General features: G+C 39.9%; 2 protein-coding genes across 19 annotated transcripts in view; both read right to left on the reverse strand.

Moving 5' to 3' along the window:
* AFAP1 (actin filament associated protein 1) overlaps positions 1-1,146 on the reverse strand; it is a 124,284-nt gene extending 123,138 nt beyond the window's left edge. The window contains exon 1 of one of the 2 annotated variants that reach the window (XM_042808314.1): positions 996-1,146. The gene's annotated coding sequence lies outside the window, so the exon portion shown is untranslated. The remainder of the gene's footprint in view (positions 1-995) is intronic. The other variant, XM_042808315.1, reaches the window with a different exon arrangement.
* A 10,732-nt stretch (positions 1,147-11,878) lies between these two features.
* The window catches only part of ABLIM2 (actin binding LIM protein family member 2), a 145,317-nt gene continuing 141,749 nt past the window's right edge, over positions 11,879-15,446 (reverse strand). For all 17 annotated transcript variants that reach the window (XM_042808152.1, XM_042808158.1, XM_042808154.1 and 14 more), the window contains one exon: positions 11,879-13,629. In XM_042808152.1, the coding sequence (XP_042664086.1) occupies positions 13,516-13,629 (114 nt within the window). In that variant the 3' untranslated portion in view covers positions 11,879-13,515. The remainder of the gene's footprint in view (positions 13,630-15,446) is intronic.

Genomic DNA, 15,446 nt, shown 5'->3' on the forward strand with positions numbered 1-15,446 from the left:
TCTGAGGGATGCCTGCCTGAATCCATTCACCTCCTCTGTAGTTTATAAAGCGACGCCTGCTTTGGGCTGTTTATCTGGCTCTTTTGCTGCCTATTATTTTCCTACCAGCTAAATCTCTGGCAAGTTTCCCTTATCCCCCCGGCCACAAGACACATAACACGCATAGAACCGACAACGTTAAAACTATTTCTCAAAAAACCCTCAGTGGAAGAAATCAAAATACGTCGCTGTGAACTGAACCACCGCCTACCAATCGCAGGCTGCTTTTTAGTTTTAACCTCTCTGTTAAACAGGAAATAAAAAGGAGGGGGTCGGATGGGGAAGCCAGTGGGACAGATCGGGAAGGATGGTTCTTTTTGCCTTTGACCTCAATGAAGCCGGGACTGTAACATGATGCAATCCCTCGGCTATGATGAAACGGGTTCAAATGGCAAAGTCTGGAGAGAGACCACTTCTTCCCACCCGAAAAGGCAGACAATAATGAACCTCTCAGCTGTACAAAGTAGCCCCGCCGCTGGTGCCTTTCCCCGGGAAGGGATGCAGGTTTCGGGATGGCAAAGAGAGGCTGTCACTCCGGAGGAGCTCAGCCGGATTCCTGCCCTTTGGAAGCCCGGGCACGGGCCGCGCCGCGCTGCCGGGGCCCGGCGGGGAGCCCAGGGGGGCGGCAGCCGCCGGAGCTGCCGCCGCCTGATGCTCGGGCTCCTTCGCAGCTTTTTCCATGTGGCTTCTCCCAGCCAAGAAATCGAGCGGGACATTTTATTTTTTTCTTAGCTTTTTTTTTTTTTTTTTTTTTTTTTCCAGTAAGCCCGCAGCTTTCCTAGCACGGGGCTGCCTGGAGCGGCAGCGGAGCCTCGGCAGGAAAAAGCCCCTTTCTGAATCCAGCCCTTCCCCTCCCTCCTCTATCCCCCTCTTTTCCCTGCCCGCCCGCGGAGCTCGGGAGAGGGATGGTGCCTGGAGCGGGAGGGGAGCGAGCGGGGCCGCGGGACTCCTCCTACCTTTCCGGCCGTCCTGCCGCGGCTGCCGGCACAAAGCGGGCTCCGCGCAGCAGCGGAGGCGGGCGCAGCTCCGGACGCGCAGCACCGCGGAGCGCAGCCAGCACCGCGCCGCGCTGCGCCGCGCCGGGGGCGGGGAGAGACGGGACTGGGCGGGAGGGAGGCATCGGCCCGCCCGGCCCACGGGCCCGCAGCCCCCGCCCCGCGGGGAGGGGACAGGGCCGGGGCGGAGCGAGAGGAACAAAGGCGGCGGGGGGCGCGGTGTGGCTCCGCAGCATCCCCCGGGTATGGGGCGGGAGGGGGTTGAGGTGGCTCCGCAGCATCCCCCGGGTATGGGGCGGGAGGGGGCCGGTGTGTGCGCAGCATCCCCCGGGTATGGGGCGGGAGGGGGCCGGTGTGTGCGCAGCATCCCCCGGGTATGGGGCGGGAGGGGGCTGAGGTGGCTCCGCAGCATCCCCCGGGTATGGGGCGGGAGGGGGCTGAGGTGGCTCCGCAGCATCCCCCGGGTATGGGGCAGGAGGGAGCCGGTGTGTGCGCAGCATCCCCCGGGTATGGGGCGGGAGGGGGCCGGTGTGTGCGCAGCCCCCGGGCAGGGGTGCCCCGAGGGGCGCAGCGTTCCCCCCGGGCAGGACTGGGCGAGCCGAAGTGCCCCCCTACGAGGCAGACGCCGGGCAATGCAAACCCGGGCTTCCCGACCCCGAGTACAGCATCCTCGGTGGATGGAGGCTTTTCCCCCGAGTAAATGCTGAAATATTGCGGTACCATACCTGGAGCTTCAGCACAATCAGGTACTACTATTATCACGTATCACACCGGGAGCTTCAGTCCATCCACCTCCTTCCCATTTATGCCCAGGAGATGCTGTAGCTCTCGCATTCAGCTGCGGGGGGAAAAATCCAAAGCGCAGAACTGGAGCGCGCATAGCACATTGCCATTTATCTAGTCACAACTTGAGCCCTTTTGTTAAAACGGTGTAAAACCATGCACAGACCCAAGATGGATTTAAAACTGTGTTCCATCATCTTAGTTTAACTTGATACAAACCAGATTTACATCAAGAGCGTAAGGTGAGACAGTTTATGGTGATTAAAATTTATATTGATTAAAAGTGCCCTCCAAGATCTTAAAGCAGGCTTCAGTTTTTAACAAAATCATAGTTTGGACCATTGCAAACTTGCATACAGACAAGGTCAGTAATCATGCTCTAACTCTGACAAGTTTATGTATTTATTTTCTTCTCTGTCCATAAAGGAATAGGAAAACTTAGGTCACAGAGGACTGTTACTACAGGAAGAACGTTACTTAAGGCAACAATATTTCTTCATCTTTAGCCCAGCTGGGTGATAGAGCATGTTTTCTTTTACTTCAACTGTAACAGTTGGATGCACAAATGTTCTCTTGTGACAAGCATTTGTGGAGCATTCTACATGCAAGTTCACCATTCTGTACAAACTTGTAGCTTACATTGTTGTACATCTTAATGCATACAACTCATTAAGCAGCTTTAATTTTGGTGACTAAAATTTGGTTTGATCTGGCCAAGTTTAATGTGGCCTTCTGCCCTGTTTCATCATTCGCAGTCATTCCAATAGGATGAGACCCAAAGTAGCAGGTTTAACCAGGGAAAATTCTATTTATTCAGCATTTACACTGCATGGCCAGCTAGGATATGCATGAAATCTCTGTAGCCTACACCAGGAGTGCTGAATTCACAGCCCAACCTTGCCAGGACAAATTATTTAGCCTAAAATCTCACTTTCAGCTGTTCTATTTCTTGTATGCCTTTGGGTATGGGCAGGGAAGGACTTGCCTACTGGATGAGCTCTTCTGACAGCAGCAGCCTGCTCCTACCTGCCTTTTTTTATTTCGCTTGTTGGGAGCTGGCAGGAGTTGGGTTTGGAGTAGTTAGAAGTAGTTATTTTTCTGGCAATATTACAGGGCTTAGTCGGCCTTGAAAAATTAAACCATAGCTCCTCTTCTCCACAGTTGAATTGCTTTCAGCTATTGCTGTCTTAGAGCTACTTGATTTGTATCATGACCTGTAAAACATGATTACTAGAGAGAACAGTCCAAAAGTTTGCTGTAAAAGCACAGCCTTTGGCTGCTCTGGCACATGCAGTGCATAGTAGCACTGATTTGTATGCTTGCAGCAAGTGCTTCCAGGATTTAGTGGCTTTCCAGCCTCTGGTTTGATAAATTTCAATGCACACATTACATTAAGTAACACTTTAGTGTAGAGCCTCTGCCTGCCCTAAGACGTTGTGTGGCAGCTCTGCAGTCTGTAAGAAGAGTGTTCAGTTCTAGCACACAGTTTCTGCCACAGAAGTGTCCTGAAAATGTTAGGAAGCTGATCAGCAAAGAAACAAAGATGAGAAATAGTCATCACAAGACCAGCAAGAAAATAAGCACTTTATGCCCTATGCCAGATGAGAAAGTGAGATAACACGGGTTTTGTCCTTAGGCTGTTGGAGGGATTGGTAAGGACTTAACTTCTGGTGGTAACTCCATAGGGATGAAGGAATGGGCCCTCTCTCACAAACATCAGACAGCACAAACAGGTCCTCTTGAAGACAAACTCTCTAAAGTTGAAGGGCTGAAAAGGACATTTTTCATATTCAAATTCTTAGTTTCCACAATGCTGCATTTTAAAATGACATTTCCCCCCTCCCCAATTGTGAGTTTGACCATATGCATTCCATAAGCTACTTCAGCTGCAAAATAGACCATAGTGATTCCATTAATTTCTTTCCCGTGAGGCTTTAATGACACTATTTAAATATAAATTCTATTTTATAGAATTAAAAGGAACAGCATATAACTCACCTTGAACACATTATCATCAGAATAAATCACTTGATTACTAAGGAGTTTCTCACATGGAAACTGAAATCACGTCATTATTAGGAAATCTGTGGTTCACAGTAACTGCACGTCATACTTTGCACCCAATAAACTTCTTAAACTATTCATCTTCTAACACAAAGCAGTAGAAGGCAAATTTGTATAAATCTCCCCACTTGAAACACACACACTCCATGCTTGAAAAAACACCTTCTAGCTTTAAGACCAAACATCCATGCAATGTTCCAAATATTGTCTTTGCTTTCCATAATTCACAACAAATACACTTCCACTCTTTCAAGGGCAAAATCATTACTGTAGAAATAATCTCCACAAGCTTTAGGCATGACTCAATGAAATTTAGTCATACAGATGCTGTTATCTTCCTGTAATCTTCTTACCACTGGTTATCACAAAAAAGAAAATAATCAGAGCAAAGGAAAAGAAAATAATCAAGTAGTCCCAGCATTAAGGTACCCATATATGGTTGTTTACAAGTTCGGGACTTTAACCATCAGATAATCCCTAGTGTTTTGAAGGAGGAAAGTCATGACAATGATAGGCCATATTTATTATCTTTAGGATGTGCTTAGAAGAGTTATTATGCATGTTTTAAGATATTTTTTTCCCTTGGAAAATCAACATTGGATGAAATCTGAGAAATACAGGCATGAGAAAAAAAATCTCCAACCATTTGTTGTGATTTATGTCTTGTAAGGAACTCCAAGCAATTTGGATTTGGCTCACTTAATGTAAGAAGGCAGGAAAACAGTACTTTAAGCATTTAAAAGTATGGGTCAGTTTTTAAAGATACACTCAATTCCACTTCAAATCTGCCTTGGACTGAGTCCATAAACAGTCAGCTCACTACTTTAAGAGGCCCCAAAACCTCATCAACATCCTGGTGAGAAAACAAGAAAAGCTATTGGATGATGTAAGTGATGACTGGTATCCCCCAAAAGTCTGCTCAGTATTTTTCAGTAAGACCTTTCAAGATGCCTCTACAATAATATGGTCAGGGTTTTTTTTCAGTATTGTAAAGTGAAATCATAGCTCTAAGAAAGAGCCTGTATGTTCTTGTCATTTGGTACCAGAAAGGCTGTCAAAACAACCTGCCTCTTCGTGGAGTTTTTTTGGGAGTGGGGGAGGTTGAGGGATTTTTGTTGTTCGAGCAGACATAAAAACCTACAATTGGCAAAACGTTAACTTCGTATAGAGAGCAGGCACTGCCTTGTGCAGAAGCCACTGGCGTGTCGGGCAGGGGAGAGGAGGGCTGCCTGGAGCGAGCCGTGCTGCGGCTGCCTCCCATCGGGAGGCATCAGGGAACGGATGGTCCTGGGGAACAGTGAAAAGCAGGCAAAAGTATGTGCAATCTGGGCTGTCAGGTGATGGAGTGACATTACAGTAATTGCCACTCTCTTCAGTAAAACATAATGATGGCAGGTTATCAAAACCAGGAGGCAAGTTATGGCTTTTTTAGAACAAAAATCTTCTTCTGTTCCTTTCAAACTGTGATATTTCTGTAAGTAAGACATCAGTGTTTCTACAGCTGTCTCAGATGCTCGAAACATTTACAAACTAGGAATAAATGTCTTTTACCCACAGCAGAAAGCTCTTGACAATCGTGTGTTGTTTTGTTTTGTTTTTTTTTTTCTATCATATACTGTGATCCTGATATGGCAGAATCTATTGTTATTAACGCTCAAAATCTTTCTGATTGTTTTTTAAAAGAGTATCTTTTTGAAGCATCTCTTCAGTGAATTGTTTTTCTTGGGTCCCACATATTTTCCAGGTTCACTGGGGAAAAAAAAAAAAAATCCTATTTTACATATACTTTTAAAATTTGTTTCAGGAATCTCATAGTGCTAAGTATGTATGTGTTCCAAAAGTATTTCTTATACAGGCAAAACTTACTTTTATATAAATGTAATTCACCTGTCTGCAGAATGCAAATTTGAAAAAGTGCACATCAAAGAAACTTCAAGAAGAGGAATTATGCAGCTTTTATATAATGCACATGCCTCTTCTTTCAATGCAGCTAGGTCTTCTCCTGTATAACAAAACTATTTGCAACTAACTTCTCTTCACAGAAATGTAGAGTATCTTAAATTAGCTTCTTCATTCCACTACAAATTGATCTTGAATCTGAGTGAAGGAGGGAATACATACAAAAGGGTAATACATATTTCATAGAATCTTAATGTATCTAAAAGTGGTTACTCCCCATTCATACTATTCTGTTTAAGCTAAACATAACCAAACCCTCCTTCTGATTTCATTCGTAGAATGTTCTATATAGCCTGACCTTTGCAGTCTTGTGCAGATAAGATTGGCAGTGACTTCAGAGGACATAGCATTTAGTGCCTGACATTTTCAAAATGTTATGCTAACATCCTTTTATTAGTTGCATATTAAATCCCCAGCATCACTGAAAAGTAGCTCACCTTTGGGTAGTACAAACTTTTTGTTTTTAAATCCTAGTCTTGTCATTTTTATTTTTATATTATTAAGGTTGAACACACGGGGATAAAATATCCTGTAAATCTTGTATCCTTGCTTCTGCTTTCTTGGAATTCAAGCAGGATTGGGCCAAAAATGGAATCTCAGCCCTTCTCTGTCTCTTCCCCCCACAGACACCTCCCTCATTGTTCAACAACGAATGAAACTGTATACCCTCCTTCTTCTTTATCATCAAGATCAGGGAACAGCCAGCTCTTAAATTTACTGTCAAAATGATGCCTGTGTAAGTCTGTTGAAAATCTCAACTATTTGGATAAAACCACTGTGTTCTTTTATGATACAATTACTTTACTTTTTTTTTTTTTTTTTCCTACAGATGCAGACTTACATAAGCACTGGAAGAGCTACTTCAAATTACTCCTTATTTACACCTTATTTACTCTGGAGTTGACCCACTGTGACACAATGTCATACACTGTGATACAATGTTTTTTACATGAGTAATTTTCTTACTCTTTCAAGAAAGCTTGGCCAGGTTCACTTTTAATACTACTTTCACAAGTAATGCCATCCTCCTTCTAGTCCCAAAACCCATTCCAATTTTTCCCTTTAAGCAAATAAATCAGAAGAATTTTGAAAGAAAAAGACCTTATTTATGGTTGGGCTTATGCTACCTTAATGCTTGCCTTCCCTACAATGTTCGGAAATCAAGGTCTTATGACGTAGAATACGTATCTCTGTAAGGTTTCTTTTGCAAGTATTAGGCGTCTTCATTTCATACTGAATTTCTTACAGTGGATGATTTGCTTTTTTTTTAGTAAGCAGGATAGAGTTCAATAAAATTTTCATAAATACTTCTAATTTCAGAATAACTGTTGCCAAACATATTAATCTAGAAATAGTATTTTTCATCACCTCACAAGTATAGAAGGCCTGAAACATGCTAATATGTGTGAGCCTATTTCAGAGGTACAGATGTAAAGTAAATGTGAAGGCACATAATCTGATCCTTCTATCTTTATACAACATTTTCAAAAACATTTATAGATCCTGGAGGAAGGTGTCTGCTTTGAAATCTGGCCCCTCATAATAACCTACAGCAGCACAGTCTTCCCACTGATGACAACAGGAATATGTTCTCCTGTAGAAACCTTTCATTTCAGACCCTACTCAAATAAAAGATACATTTTAGCTTCTATTCTGTATGTCTTCTGTGTCATTTAAAATTAAATAAACTATTTCAGTAGCTTTTGATTTTTATTTATATTGCACTATAAAAATAACCAGTTATTACACTGAAAAAAAGGATTAAGGAAAAAAATGCAGTTTTAACAATTTGATGCTTATACATCATAAAGTACTGCAGGCACTGCCATCTATCAAAAACTAGCTCAGAGATTAAAAATGTCTAGTATAAAATTAGCAAAAAATGGGGAGCCCAAAGGGTCTGTGTTCCACATCCTTAACTTGAAATTATTTTTTTTTTTAGGTCTAGCAAAATTGTCAAGTGGCATGAAGAGTATTAACCTGGTTCCAGAACTGAATTATTCTAGTCCAAAGAGAGAAAATTCAGACAGATCATTACCAAATTCAGTTATTTAATTTGCTATCAATCATGTTATTTAATTATCAATTAACAGAAAAATGTATAGATACTAGTGTAAGAAATTTAAATTACTCTCATATCAGAGTTCAGGACCATGTCCATTCAGGGGAAAAAACAAAACAAAAAAACAGCTTGCAATAGTGAGAATAGCTCTAGCAGGGCTTCAGCATAATGTACGTTTGTATTGAAAAAGTCAAAGTCATTCTTACCTTTCTTCTTCCCCTGTAAAAAAAAGATGTTATAATTTTTAACAGAACACAGTGAATATAAAGAAAATACCATAGTGCCTTTATTCTGTCAGAATACTTCCTGCATATAAGATACAGTGGGCTGAAAGGAGCTTGAAGAAGAATTATCAAGGGCACAGAAAGGTTTTAATCTCAAAAGAAATTTAAAGCATTGAAATTTTTAGTGGAGAAAAGAGTCAGAGGATGTAATAGAGCGCATCATAATTAAGTGGAGAAAACAAATCAACAGCAAATCATTCAGGACACAAATGTAACACAATTCAGAAAAAGAAATCAACGTTATCCAGATGTCTTCTAACAAATGGTAAATACATCATAGCCGACAGTAAACCTCTTCCTTAAAGCCTTGAATCATTATACATTTTGATAGGTGGGACATATTGCTTTTGTCTGGTTTTAGTTTCCTACTGATCACTCTGGAGCTGCTGTTGCTGGGCAGTCTGGTGCAGAAGGACTTCTGGTGGGTCCAAACTGCTTGAATGCTGTATAAAGCTGTTGAGTCATTTAAAAAAATATGGAACCTACCTACTTACAAATACCTGCATGCACAGTAGTCAAGATATCAAAGACTGAGTGGTAGGAAGAAAACATGCTAAATCATTAAAGTAGGAGCACTTAGAAAAACACAAACTACTTACTTCTTTTAGCTGTAACTCACAGAGATGGTGGTTGCAAGGAGGAAATAATAACCAATTGCAGTAACCTAACAAACTTCAATTTGCTGTGTGTGCTTTGTGACCAGAGAAGTAAACTGTTGAGATCTAATGTTTCAAAGACATGCATTTTTACTGAGTACCACCTCTTCTGACACGGCTTTTCACAGAACAGAAAAAGTGAGATGGGATACATACTCCAAAAGCCTGAGCCAGCACCTCCTGTGAGCCTGTGAAGATTTGGTCATACCTCAGAGGCAGCCTGGATATGAAAAAGAAAGGCAAGCCCGCAGTATAATTTCACATGTTCACAGTCTGTCATTGTGATACTGAAAAGTTATCTTTTTTTCAGATATTCCAGATATATGAAAAATGGTAGCTACACCTGTGAGCTATCAAGTAATCACACTGGTCAAGGGACAGTCTAGATCTTAGGAAGCTTAGAAGAACATGACCCTTTTCCTCACACGCAAGTCAAAAGGCAGGAGAATGTCAGGACACACTGAAGCAGATGACAGTGCCTGGGATCTCACCTAGCTCCTCTGCAAATAGCAGAACTGCATTTTCTTGCAGATCTGTGAAAAGGCTAATATAATTAATGGTCTGGCTTGGTCATACTTGGGAAATGTTAAATAGATGGTTCCTCATCAAAATGAAGAATGTAAGACAAGACATCACTCTCGGTCTGAACTCTATCCTTCTTCTTCATGTAAAACTAGCCTTGTCTCAGAGTGCTGTTAGAATCCTGGTAGCTTCTCACAACTATGTATTTTCTTGTTTCTGCAATCTGAGTTTTCAGAGTTCTCTGAACCACAAGGATAAGAAATAGCAGAAGGTCAGACAAAAATGTCCAGCCTTCTCAGACAGCTATAATGGTAATCCGGCACGCCTGGTTTCCTATCTGGAATTGTTGGTCAGATATTCCTCAGAAACCACAAAAATCCATGTGTTCCTTTGTCTCAAAGTCTATGATGATGAAATAAGTTGGCTCTTTCATTTCTGCGTTTGAGACATACCTTCTTTAAAATGCATGAGGTGAGAATTAGGTCATGCATCAGGGTTGTCATGAACAGCTGAGACATACAACTCAGACCCAAGTATGAAAATGAAGTCTCTGACAGAATTCCCTTGTTTCTTGTATACATATCAAAATAGGTTCCTTCAAGAGCTACACTGATCCTTTCGAGCTGCATAGCCATACCCATATTTACCAAAATGCCGAAAGACCACATTTCCTTGAAAACAAGACTACGGAACAGTATCTTAATAACTCTAAAGAGCATTATCTAAAAAACAGCTGATGATTTGTTGAGACTCTCCGTTTGTTACTGCCAATGCTGGATCACACTATCAGATGTAATATTCTGGCAAAGATTTATGTCATTACTCTGAAATGCATTTTCCACTTCATAATGCCATTTAGGATTAGCATATGGAACTCTAGAAATAAACCAGAATATTGATTATGCACATATTAGTCTAGTCACATTTAATAAGACACTCTAAGTTCCCGAATGAAGACTACATGACTAAAATTCCAGTGTGCAGTTTTTAAATGGGGAAATTAGAATAAATTTTAGAAAGAGAAATGTTGTATTCTCTAGTATGCCATGTTCTGGTTTACGGAGTTTAGATGATGTATAGAAAACTCAGCAGTGAAGTGAATTACACTACTCACTTTATGGCCCTTTTACACTGGTATATTTGGCTGGTGCCAAATTCAGCATACAATATCATACTGTAAATGAGAATTTAGTTAGGCTAGAAAGCATAACTAAATAGGTCACTGCATAATATGACAGTAGATGCTTTAAATATAGAGTGATACACCAACATGTATCATCTGAAAAAGAGAACAGCTCATTTACGCCACCTTTGCACAGAACAGACATCTACAGATCATTTCAAACTTTCAGGAAAGCAAAGTAAGAAGGACACACAAGAGTACTTGTTCATCTAATGTTAGCAAAGGTTTTGTGTATGGAAGCCAAAATTCCTTTTTGGTTTTGGCTGGTAATAGGAATATAAGTTGATAAACGGACTGTCTTCTAAAACATTTTTGCGTGTTTGGCATCAAATATGTGCCTGTTTGGTGAATAGCATAATGAACACAAAGAATTACTGTGTTAAGGCGTTTTGTGAGATCTGTGAAATTCAAAGTACTGTCCTGAGGGCTTAAAAGTGATTTGGTAACTTGGTCTTGGAACTGCCAATGGTTGTAAAACTGGTATTCCACTAACTTGGTAAAATTTGTCTTATTATTGTCACTTATAGACTGTAGGCATATAATTAATTTAATCCAAGACTAGATAGCTTGAAATGTATATTTCCACAGTTGGACTGGCTTTCTATATATTTGGACAGAAATATGATAGGTGTAATTGATATAACTAGTGTTGCTTAGTAATGCACATTTTCCTTACAGTGTAGGTTGAATCCTACACCAGTACAATAGCCACTCTGGTTAAGCAATTTTCACATTATTTATGAAAAACCACACTGAACCTGCTCTGCACCAGTACATGGAATTCTTTGATCAACCTCTATTTTTTTTACTCATTGAGAAGATGCCTGTAATCAATCTGATGTCCCAGAGAGGTGTAGATGAGAACAGTGGTCTTCACCAGTGTCAAACTTACTCATCATCTTTCTCCAACCAATTGTTTTTTAGATTTTCAAAGTAACAATGGACCTTGCTGATCACATTTTGGATTGACCCATTTCAGTGCACTGCTAGTTTTCACATGTAGACAAAACAGAAAATGCTATTCTGATGTTCTGAGCATTGTGGATGTGGTCTAGAGGTGATGAGGAGCTCTCAATTAAGACTGGCTAATGGTTCTATACACTGAACATCACCAGTGTAGCAGCTTTTCCTTGGTGAAACGTGACAGTTGTTAGATGAATTGTTTAAGTCATGACCAACTTTACAGTACCTTGACATTCAGAGGTATGCTTAACTCTCTGCTCAGTGGACAAATATAATGCAAATTACATATTATTTACATTAATATACTGGGAAGACCCTATCCAGAGCAGCAGTACAATCTAAAAATTATACACACACTAGCAAAGTCATTCAGTTATGTCTTTGTTTTAATGACTTTTTAAAACATTTGTATCATCAGACAAAACATTTAGGTCATGAGAAAATATTTATTTTCAACAGCATGGACTTTGAAAGGTAGTTGGAAGAAGGCATGTTCAATGCTATGATTTTTCCAATGCTGGATCAGTTGAAATAGTGTGTTGTAGTGCATATATTAACCAGTTACTTTAAGGAAATGCAAAAAGATATAGTGAAGTAGGAAGTGAGTACAAACATTCAAGGCAGTAAAAACGCAGAATACTGACACATGGCTGAAAAATGTAGGTTTTGTAATGCTCTTTTAGTATCACACAAAACTAGCAACTCACTTTAAAACATTCTTTGTCAGCAACCATACTTCTGACCATATGAAATTATTAAATTTAATACAGTCTTTCAGCTGGAAGAGATATTAAAGTCTAACGCTCATATCAAATGCTTAGATTTTGTTAGCTTTGCTTGTTATTTAAGATAGTTTCAAGGTACTGCAACAGTATCACATAGGTTTTTTTCTTTAAATTGATTTGCACATAAACATGCAATTAGTAATGCATGAAGGTTTTATACATTTGATTATAACTGGATGTATTATAGAGCACACCAAGCTTTTTTTGTTACATTTTATGCTGAACTATTCCATTTCCACACCTACCAATTGTCATCACAGTTCTCATGGCTTATCATGTAAAGCCAGAAAGTGGAGAAAGTAAGAATGTCTTTACTTAGGACATATATTAATGAAAATAATTCTTTTATAGATAGATATATCTATCTACATATAATTAAGATTACATGGTATTTTTATCAGCATGAAATGTAAAAAAAAAGTTCGCCAAACACCCCAAACTAGTAGGAAAACACAGTCAACTGGCACAATACACTTTTAAACCAGTTTTGTATAAGGCTTCAGTTTTCCTGATGAATGGGACTAAATTTTTAAGTAGGTCTGTATACATTTTAGTCATTATAACTGTTTTATGTCACAATATATTCTTAGTAAAATAAAAACTCTTGTGTTGTAATTAAAGATAGCTAGTTACGTTCTAGACAAATATGACCTTTTAGAGAGTAGGCTGTGTCTAAATATAAGAAGTAGAATTAAGGTGCTTCCATATTTTTGCTTTCATTCTTATAAAGTACCACACATAAACAATTTAAATAATTGCTTGCGGACATGCTTTTCTTTGGCTTTTACCACATTTTTAATAACATGTGATCCCCTGTTGGAAAATTTTATATTCATTACTTACTTGATTTTGTAAAAATTGTGTGTAAAACTTAATGGAACAAAATGTTGGATGCATTTCCTTTGCCACAGCTACACTTTTTTCTCTTCCTTCCAGATTTTCTGTTTGCATCGAGCACTAACTGCAAGCAACAATAAATTTAAAGCTAGATTTTTTGCACGTTGTAAACTGTGTAGGACCAGGAGTTACTGACAAAACCAGCTGGTCATGCAAGATTAGCAAATTCTCTGTATTTCAATGCATTGCCATCTAATCTGTCCTGTTTCCCCCGACACATACTAACATAATGAAGCTGGACAATGGTTCAACAGCAAGTGCATGTGATAGTTCTGGCAAGACTATTTTTGTTTTGATCAAGCACATATTTAATCCAGGAGGGGCTAGAAAAGCAGGGCCTTTTTCTTCAGGTCATTCCGCTTCCAAAGTGCCAGACGATCAAATTCCTCAATGCTCATTTTGAAGACTTCCTGGAACTCTTCAGGGGACAAATGCCTCTTGAAAATGAAAATACGAAAGGTATCATTAAGCTCGCCTGTGCACAGGAATATTTTTGCCCTTCCTAAGGTTTAAAAGACATCGCAAAATAATGCACTAGGATTTGCATTTAAATTCCCAAATTGGTTCTGGAAAAGACTGCATCAAAACCAAATGAGCTCAGAGTAGCTGGGAAATTAAATTATTGATGGCAGGAGTGAGTTTTGAAAATAAAAATCCTTTTCAGTATAGTTCCAACTGAGCAGAAGCTATGGTTTTGGGGAAAAAGATGTGTTTATACACGGTGCTCGATGACAGAGCATGCTGAGACAAATTTAAGCTATTTCAGGACTTTAAAGAGATTGATAACAATATAATTTCAGAGTTGGATTTGTTTTGTCTTGATCTTTAATGAGAGCGGTAGACACCACACTGGTCTACAAATAGCAGCCTTGTAACAAAGGAGAGGGTACACTACTAAACTCCTAAGTCCAAAATGTGCTTATCCATGGGGATAGACACATATCAGGAGTCCAAGTTGGATAAAGTTTTTTTTTTTTTTTGAAATGCCAAGAACTATGCTTATATTTTATGCTTTCATAATTCAGTATTTTAAAAAAAGGGAGAGAGAGAAGAAGGGGAGAGAATATCAACACAAAGAACTGTAAGGACATAGGATAACAACTGTCTAACAATTATTAGTATACACACAGAAAAGGCAGAAAAGATAAATATGTGAATTAGAAATGAATAGCATATAAATTTTTTCTGATAATTGTGGACTAACTCTTGCTCAAGCATTTAAGTAGTAGTAGTAGTCATGGTTCGCTGTTTATGATGTGTTAAGCACGCACTGTCTAAAAGGGACAGATTCAGTGCAATGAGAATTACAAATGGAAATTTTTAAACATGGACTCTCCTCTTCCACAAAAGAGGAAAAACTTAAATTTCCTTAAAACCTTAGACCAGCCCTGCAAGCTAACCATCTCCTCCCCAGCCAAGCTTCTGACTTGAAGGTCACTGGATGCAGCTCTCTTTCCATGCACAGCTGGGCAACCCCAGCCTGAGCACCTCAGTGCCTGCTGAAGCACCACCTGCATCAAAAAAATAGGTCCCCCAAACCTGCTAAGCACAAGAAACGCTTAGACATGCCTCACACAGCAGAATCAGGCTCATCACACAGTTGACAACTGCATTATTTCAAAGAAAGGATATTGGCCCTTTCAGCTCACTGCCTTCCAGTTGCAGGACTTCCCAGGAGGTAAGAAACCTGGGTTCAATGCCCTCATCACTTGGAGGAGGCTCAAAAGCACCATCTAGTCCACATTATTCACTTTCAAGACAGATGCTGGCAAGACAGTCAAGAGGGTAATTTTAAAGGAGATACAGTCCTCATGAATGAAGATAGTGGGGAGCATAGCACTCCCATGGGGAAAGGGAGGCACTGGGTTCTTTAGACTATGTTTTTATTGGTAATTCAAGTAGACCAAGGTTGCCTATCATTTGAATCAGGTCCCAGCATTGTCTGGAAGAGCACTTGTCACTATTGACCAAAACTGTGGCAGGGAGCGTACTAACATGCCCTGGTAATCCCACAGTGGTTTACCTGACCAAGATGGACACATCCCACTAGCCCTACCTTACAAAGCTATTTTTTTGTCAAATTTGAAATCAAAATTTTACTTTCCACTTGTTAACAATGTGTTTATCTTTCTAATGTTAATTACTCAAGGAAAACTAATTAAATTGTTTGTAAGAAATCACTACATTTAATTACCTTGAATGGTCATCATGGGCCCATGCGGTTTCTTAAAAAAGGACAGCCTTTTTTTTTTTC

Source organism: Tyto alba, unplaced genomic scaffold, assembly GCF_018691265.1.
Source record: "Tyto alba isolate M040663 unplaced genomic scaffold, T.alba_DEE_v4.0 Super-Scaffold_6, whole genome shotgun sequence".
In the NCBI taxonomy this organism is placed as follows: domain Eukaryota; kingdom Metazoa; phylum Chordata; class Aves; order Strigiformes; family Tytonidae; genus Tyto; species Tyto alba.